This window comes from Mus pahari, chromosome 9, assembly GCF_900095145.1.
Source record: "Mus pahari chromosome 9, PAHARI_EIJ_v1.1, whole genome shotgun sequence".
Classification (NCBI taxonomy): domain Eukaryota; kingdom Metazoa; phylum Chordata; class Mammalia; order Rodentia; family Muridae; genus Mus; species Mus pahari.
The window spans coordinates 83,904,544-83,912,833 of NC_034598.1; the positions used below are offsets into that span (position 1 = coordinate 83,904,544).

At 42.2% G+C, this 8,290-nt stretch overlaps 1 protein-coding gene across 2 annotated transcripts in view; it reads left to right on the top strand.

Annotated features, from left to right (window-relative positions):
- Apaf1 (apoptotic peptidase activating factor 1) overlaps nucleotides 1–8,290 on the top strand; it is an 87,264-nt gene that overhangs the window by 4,497 nt on the left and 74,477 nt on the right. For both annotated transcript variants that reach the window (XM_021205503.2, XM_029542239.1), the window contains exons 4-5: nucleotides 606–803; nucleotides 8,028–8,211. In XM_021205503.2, the coding sequence (XP_021061162.1) occupies nucleotides 606–803; nucleotides 8,028–8,211 (382 nt within the window). The remainder of the gene's footprint in view (nucleotides 1–605; nucleotides 804–8,027; nucleotides 8,212–8,290) is intronic.

Consider the following 8,290-nt stretch of genomic DNA (forward strand, 5'->3'; position numbering starts at 1 on the left):
CAGGGTTGCAGCCCCCTTCAGGTACTTGGGTACTTTCTCTAGTTCCTCCATTGGGGACCCTGTGTTCCATCCAGTAGCTGGCTGTGAGCATCCATTTCGAAAAAACACATTTATTTATAGAGTGTGCTATGGTGCACATGTGGGGGGTCAAAGGACAACTGGATTAGAACTCGGGTCCTCACACTTAGTAGCAAGTGCCTTTACCTGCTGAGCCACTTTATTTCCTTTTCCCTTCCCTCTTTTCTTTTTGTGGTTGTTGGGATCCAACCTATGACCTTGCATGTGTTAAGCAAACTCAGGCACTGAACTGTATACCCTTAGTTCTTCTCAGTATTCAACAAAGACAACAGAGGCCAGAGGGCCAGGGAATAATAGTGTATGTAAGGCAAGAATAGATGGAGACTTCTGTTGTGTGTGGTAATCTTGAAGAATAGTGCTTCTTGTTCTTTGTGTTCTGAGACAGTGGAAGGGTAAAGTTCATATTCTAGTCGTATTTTGAGTTTTGTCTTAGAAACTTTTGAGGCTAAGCCTGGGTTTCATGGGAGGATTACTCGAAAAGTAGTCACTTCAAAGTTTTGTTCATTCATACTTGTTTTGGATTTCAGTAAGGACAGTGCTGTGTGAAGGTGGAGTACCCCAGAGGCCAGTTATTTTTGTTACTAGAAAGAAGCTGGTCAGTGCGATTCAGCAGAAGCTCTGGAAACTGAATGGAGAACCAGGGTGGGTCACCATATATGGGATGGCAGGCTGTGGCAAGTCTGTATTAGCTGCGGAAGCTGTCCGAGATCACTCTCTCTTAGAAGGTAAGTAAGTGCGATCACTGCCGCTTGGACTCTGCTTTTCAAGATGTTGTTGTTTTTTGTTTCTTGGTTTTTCGAGATAGGGTTTCTCTGTGTAGCCCTGGCTGTCCTGGAACTCACTCTGTAGACCAGGCTGGCCTTGAACTCAGAAATTCACCTGCCTCTGCCTCCCAGGTGCTGGTATTAAAGGCCTGTGCCACCATGCTGGGCCCCAAGATGTTGTTTTTATTTGAACACTGTTGTTTTTTTTAGTTGTTGTTGCTTTTAGGGGTTACTGTTGCTGCTGATAATAAAGTACTACAAATTTAGTGACTTTGAACTATGCACAGCTCTTGTCTTGTTTTTCTTTTAAGATTTATTTATTATGTATGCAATGTTCTACCTGCATATATGCCTGCACACCATAAGAAGACACCAGATCAGATGGTTCTGAGCCACCACATGGGTGCTGGGATTTGAACTCAGGACCTCTGGAAGAGCAGCCAGTGCTCTTAACCACTGAGCCACCTCAAGAAGCCCAGGGTTTGTTTTTGGTTTTTGTTTTTGTTTTTTTTTTATAACCAGGATGGAATCAAACCATTAGAACTGAATTCCTTTGGAGGCTCTTGAGGGGAATTTCTGTCCTTGAATTTTCTACCTCGAAGAAGGAGCCTACATTTTCTTACCTCATAGTTCATTCTTCAAAACCAGCAGTGCAGAGCATCTCTTTTTGCCTGTTTCTCGGTGATTTGCTTCTGTCTGCTCTTCCTTTTTCTGAGGGTGAGTCATAGGTGCTGGGGATCAAACCCAGGGCCTCTTCCTGTGAGTGGACGTTCTACCACTGATTTGCATTTTTATATCTTGTTCCTGTTCTACACAGTTCCCCTGAGACAAGGTTTTCCTGTGTAGCCCTGGCTGTCCTGGGCTCACTCCGTAGACTAGACTGGCCTTGAACTCAGAGATCCACCTGTCTCTGCTTCCTAAGTGCTGGGATTAAAGGCGTGTGCAATCACCATCCAACCTTTTGTTTGTTTGTTTGTTTTTGACACGGGGGTCTCTCTATATAGCCCTGGCAGTCCTTGTACTCACAGAGATCTGTGTACCTTTGGGTCCTGAATGCTGGAATTAAAGGTATTCACCACCACACTTGGCCACATTTTGTTTTCTGACTTGAACTTGCTTCCCTCTTTTTTTTTTTTTTAAATTAATTATTTAATTAATTAATGTGAGTACAATGTTGCTGTCTTCAGACACACCAGAAGAGGGCATCAGATCCCATCACAGGTTGTGAGCCACCATCTGGTTGCTGGGTTTTGAACTCAGAACCTCTATAAGAGCAGTCAGTGCTCTTAACCGCTGAGCCATCTCTCCAGCCCTGTTTCCCTCATTATAAGGGCCCTGTGATTACATTAGGCTTATTTTATAATCCAGGATAATATCATCCCCAAATCCTTAATTGTCGAGCGTATGAAGTCCCCTTTACCATGTACAGTAAAATATTTACCAAAATGTGGTTGGGATGTGGACCATGATTATGCCCAACATGGGCATAGCATATGAAATTAGAAATTGTCTTCTGCCTTATCTGTCACATAGCCGGCTTGTCTTCCAGAGGTATCAGATGGTACAGTGTCACTGGAGAGAAGCTAGGTCTCTAGCACTGTGAACGGTTTGGAGGTTGCAGGATTGAAAAAGGCAGGACTATGCTTATACCTATTTATTCTGGCATATGATGCTATAGGGAAAGAGTGTCTTAGAAACTCATTTCTATCAGTGACTCTCCTGGTGAATGGTTTTTACATGTATTTGGTAGATGATATTAATTTAAACAATTCTACTTCATTTTTTTTCTTTTTGTTTATTCTTTTTTTTTCTTTTTTTCTACTTCATTTTTTAAAAAATTAAAAATTGTATTGCTTATTTGTGTGTGGGCAAACATATGGGTGTGCTACAGGATTTGTGGGCCACAGCGTATGGAGGCCTGAGGACTCTTTGTAGGAATTGGTTCTCCCCTTGCACAATATGGGTTTCCAGAATAAATCTCAAGTACTTAGGTTTGGCAGCCAGCACCTTACCCTCTGATCTCAGTTCTTCCATTTCTATAAATATTTCTTTTTTTTTCTTTTTCTTTTCATGCATCGCCCTGGTTAGGGTTGCTGTTGCTGTGATGAAATACTACGACCAAAAGCAACTTGGGGAAGAAAGGGTTCATTTGGCTTACACTTACTGTTCATCACTGAAGGAAGCCAGGGCAGGAATGTAAATGGCAGGAACCTGGAGGCAGGAGCTGATGTTAGAAGCTATGGTCAAATGTTTTTTAGTGGCTTGCTCATCATGCTTTCTCAGGACCAACAGCCCAAGGGTGGCACAACCTATGCTATCCAGACTGGGCCTCCCCCATCAATCCTTAAGAAAATGCCCTACAGGCTTATGTCTTATGAAGTCATGTTTTAAATTGAGGTTCCCTCTTCTCAAATGGCTTTAGCTTGTATCAAGTTGACATAAAACTATCCACAATATGCATATATTTGTGTGACATGCGTGTGTGTATGTGTGTGTGTGTGTGTGTTTGCATATGTGTGGGTACACGTGTGTATGCCCATGTGAGTGTGTATGAAGGTTAGAGGCTGACATTGGTTCTTTTTAGTCATTGTCCACTTCATATGCTGAGGCAGGGTTGCTCACTTGAATCCAGAGCTCACTGGGTAAGTGGGTATAACTGACCAGTTCGCCCTAGGGATCCTGTCTCTGCCTCTTGAGTACTGGGATTATAAATGAGCCACTTTAACCACTTGGTATGTACACGAGTGCTGGGGGTCTGAGTCAGGTCCTCATGCTTGTAGCAAGTGCTTTTACCTCCTGGGCCCTCTCCTCAGCTCCTTTTTTTCCATTGGTCAACTGGGAACTGACTGTCTTAGCTAGGGTTTTCATTGCTGTGAAGAGGTACCATGCGAAGGCAACTCTGATAAAGGATAATAAATTAGGGCTGGCTTATAGGTTCTGAGGTTCAGTCTATTGTCATGGTGGGAAGCGTGTCAAAGTACAGGCAGGCATGGTGCTGGAGAAGCTAAGAATGCTACATTGAAAACAAACAGAAGACTGGCTTCTAGGCAGGTAGGATGAGTAAGTGACACTTCCTCTGAGGCCACACCCACTCCAAGGCCACACCTCCTAATAGTGCTACTCCTTGGGCCAAGCATATTTAAACCACCACACTGACTTTCCTTTCTTCAGATACTCATGTATGCAGTCAATATTTGAGAGCCTACTGTGTGATTGACAGTTTTGGGCATGGGAGATCAAAAAAGAAGTCTGTGCATTTGAGGGATTCATTCCTAGTCTAGTAGAGGAACAGATGTGTGATGAAATTACTGTATTTATGAAAAACTAAAAGGTAGAAGATATAGGGTATCTTTTAAAAAAGATTTATCTATTTAATATGTAGGAGTGCTCTGTTTTCAGACACACCAGAAGAGGGCATCAGATTCTATTACAGATGGGTGAGAGCTACCATGTGGTTGCTGGGACTTGAACTCAGGACCTCTGGGAGAGCAGCCAGTGGTACAAAGTAAGAAGGAAGGAATGCGTACTTTCTAGAGGAAGAGCGGGTTTCCTGAATGAGATGGCATTTAGCTTGATTTTAGAGAAATAATCAAAGTTTGCTAGGCAGACTAGGAATGGAGGAGCTGGGAAGTAGGAAGGGTGGGGTGAGGTCGGTGGAGAGGTATAAGACATGGCGGGCAGAAGAGGGGTGGGATTGGCTTGGCAGGGTTCTGATGATATTCTCCAGCAATAAGTGTACAACCACCCCGGTGTTTGCCTTCCTTCCTTCTTTTATGATTTCTAACAATATTCATTTTTATGTGTGTGTAGTTGCGTATGTGTGTAGTCACACGTGAGTGCACTTGTGTGAACGACGGAGGACGGTTGGTGAGATTTGGCTCTCTTTCCATTGTGTAGGTTCTGGGGATCCAAACTCAGGCCATCAGGTTTGGCTATTAATGTCTGTATGTCTTACCAGCTCCTTCATTTTTTAGTTGAGTCCTATTTGTTTAACACTTGCAGGGAATTCAAAGACAGTTTCTGACTTGTAGTGATCATTTTAAAAGTAGAAGTCTTAACCAGTGATCATGGTGGTTTACATGACACGTGAAATGGATGAAGTAATAAACCTGTAAGAGATTAGCAAGATAGAGTCTAGGGCACGTGTTCGTGCACACAAGGGTTTCATTTACAACTTGTTAGGCTTTCTTGGCAGTGTTGACGGCAGTTTTGACAGGATGCCCAGCCCTTAGCTCGTAGCTTTTCTTTTTTGTTATAAGAGACTTTTCTTGGGACTTACCAGCTCCTTGAAAGTCTTCAGAGCCTTGGAATGTTTTTTAAAACCTCTTTGACTGCCTGGTCATGGTGGCTCATGCCATTAATTCCAGCACATAAGAGGCAGTGGTAGGTAGATCTCTGAGTTCAAGGCCAGCCTCATCTAATAGTGAGTTCTTGGATAGCCAAGGCTATACAGTGAGATCCTGTCTAAAATAAAACAAAACCCTAATAAACTACTGCAGAATTGGTTACTAAAGATATTTCAGGATAAAGTAGACTTAGGTTCCTTTATTGAAATGAATTATGTTTTCATTTCAATTTCATGATGAATTTTTAAAAAGAATATATTTAAAGAATACATTTAAGTTGCTCTATATGATTGTGAACTTTCAATTTTAGGAGTTAAACGTGCTTAAAAACTTTGTTTTGTGTGTGTGTGTGTGTGTGTGTGTGTGTGTGAACTTGCGTGAACATGTGTGTGTGTCTGTGTGTGTTTGTGGACATGTGTGTGTGTGAGCATGTGTGCACACATGTACTTGTGGAGACCAGAGGTCAACATAAGGTCAACATACTCTTCAATTGTTCTCTGCTTTATATTTTGAGACTGGGTATCTCACTGAACCCAGAGCTCAATGATTGAGCTAGGCTAGCTAGTCAGCCATTCACAGGGATCTGCCTTTCTCAGATTTCAGGCGTGTCCTTCCACCCTGTCACACCTGGCTTTTTACATTGGTGTTAGGGATTAAATTTGGGTCCTTTTGCTTGATGTTTGTGCAAGCACTTTACCAACAGAGCCATCTCTCCTGTCTCTAGCCACTTTGCTTTGAGAAAATCCCAGATACACTAGTAACCTTTTGGTACATCTGAGCTTAAATCATATCCCTCATATGCTTTTGTGAGATCTAAGTGCTGGCATTCATTTTTCAGTAGATTAGTTTTCTTTTGAAAGTTTAACAATTTGTTTCGTGTGTGTGTGTGTGTGTGTGTGTGTGTGTGTGTATAATGTCAGCCTATCTTTAAACCAATTACAGTTGTGTGTGTGTATGTGTGTGTTTTCATGTGTGTGTGTGCCATGGTGTCTCTCCTGTGGATCTCATGTGGATTTCAGGGATTGAACTGAGGTTGTCAGATTTGGCCTTACTCACTGAGCTATGTGGCCAACCCTCTTCTGTTTTGATAACTTGCAAACCTTTTCTATAGGCTGCTTACTTATTTAAGTCTGTCCTTTCCAAGATTTCCTTGATGCTGTTAGATTATTAATTGCTAGCAGAAAAACGTCATGTCAAAGTAGAATGAGACCTCTTCCCACCCCCCTCTGAATAAAGACAGTTTTTCTTTGAATAAATGTCTCTGAATGAATATATAGATGTACAAGCCTTATTCAAGGCTAAATTGCTCCCTCTTGTGTCCATAGTTAAGATGTTTAGATTCTTCCTAAAATGTAGAAATTCCAGTTCACTGTTTAACTAAATGCTGTGCTGTCATGGTAGATTTATAGATCAGTAGAGCACTTACAGCATTTGGTTTTTTCCCATATGCTTATAATGCCCCAGTAGTCTTCAATTTAGGATAGGAAGGTTTTGTTTTGTTTTGTTTTTTTTTTTTTGGTTTTTCGAGACAGGGTTTCTCTGTGTAGCCCTGGCTGACCTGGAACTCACTTTGTAGACCAGGCTGGCCTGGAACTCAGAAATCCGCCTGCCTCTGCCTCCCAAGTGCTGGGATTAAAGTTGTGTGCCACCACTGCCCGGCTGGATAGGAAGGCTTTAACCTAAGAAAATGATACTTAACTGTGGAAGAATTTATTAAGTAGCTCCATTAAGATACTTTTAGTTTTTTTTTTTTTTTTGATACAGGGTTTCTCTGTCTAGCCCTGGCTGTCACTTTGTAGACCAGGCTGGTCTCGAACTCAGAAGTCCACCTACCTCTGCCTCCCAAGTGCTACTTTTAGTTTTTTAAAATTCTGGGACAATTTAAAAAAATAACAAAGTAGAAAACACATTTTTTTAGAATTACAAATTGCAGTATTATAAAGGTAGACATTTTTATTTAAAAGGAAGTAAAAGTAAGCCAAGTGTGAAGGTTTATTCAGGAGTCCGAGGCAAGAGAATTGGGAGCTTGAGGCTGGCGTAGGCTGCAGGGTGAGATGCTGTCTCAGAAACACCCAACAAGACGTCTGGGCCAGCTCGGTGGGTAGAGGGTTTGGCTGGCATACGTAATGCCTCCTGGGTTCAGTCACCAAACAGAGAGGCAGCAAAAGAAGTGACGGCTGTCTACATTTGCCAGCCTCCTGACTCTAAACCTCACCTCCAAGGTTATCTTGGTGAACAGCTTGGAGTGGATTTTTAGAACTACTTTGAGTGTGTTTCCAAATATACACACACAGACCACAGCTATAGAACCTACTGCTTCATCCTAGTGGAGAACTTCTAGAGTTTCTGCAAGTAAAGTGGTAGCATTTCTTCTCTGCCTTCTTCCAAGAGACATTAACCAAACCTTACTTTTCAGCCTTGTCTTTTTTTTAATCTAATTTTTTTTTTTAGTTATCATACAAAATAGTGGGCTTCTTTTAAGAAATATTTTTAGTGAATTATTTATTTTGAGGTAGAGACTCACTGTATAGACCAGGCTAACCCGAACTCATAGAGATTTGCCTACCTCTTCCTCCTGAGTGCTGGGATTAAGGGTGCATTCCATCATGCCTGGAAGGTTTAAAAAAAAATCAAATTATTTATTAGTGTGTGTGTGTGTGTGTGTGTGTGTGTGTGTGCGCGCGCCTGTGGGTGTGCATAGTGTGCATGTGCAGGTCGAAAGAGAAGGTAAAGCTTGACTCAAGAGAAGGTAAAGCTAAGATAGGAGACAGAAGATTGGCGTTTACTCAGAGGGGCTCTTGTTCGGAGGCCTTACATTTCTTTGTCTTTCCCTCCTTAGGTTGCTTTTCAGGGGGCGTACACTGGGTTTCCATCGGAAAACAAGACAAATCTGGGCTTCTCATGAAACTGCAGAATCTGTGCACGCGGTTGGGCCAAGAAGAGAGTTTCTCTCAAAGGCTTCCACTTAATATTGAGGAGGCCAAAGACCGTCTCCGTGTTCTGATGCTGCGCAAACACCCAAGGTATGGATATCCAGATGGGGTTAGTGTGCAGGACTTTACTGACGTCAAGCTATGGATGGTCAGATGGGGTTAGTGTGCA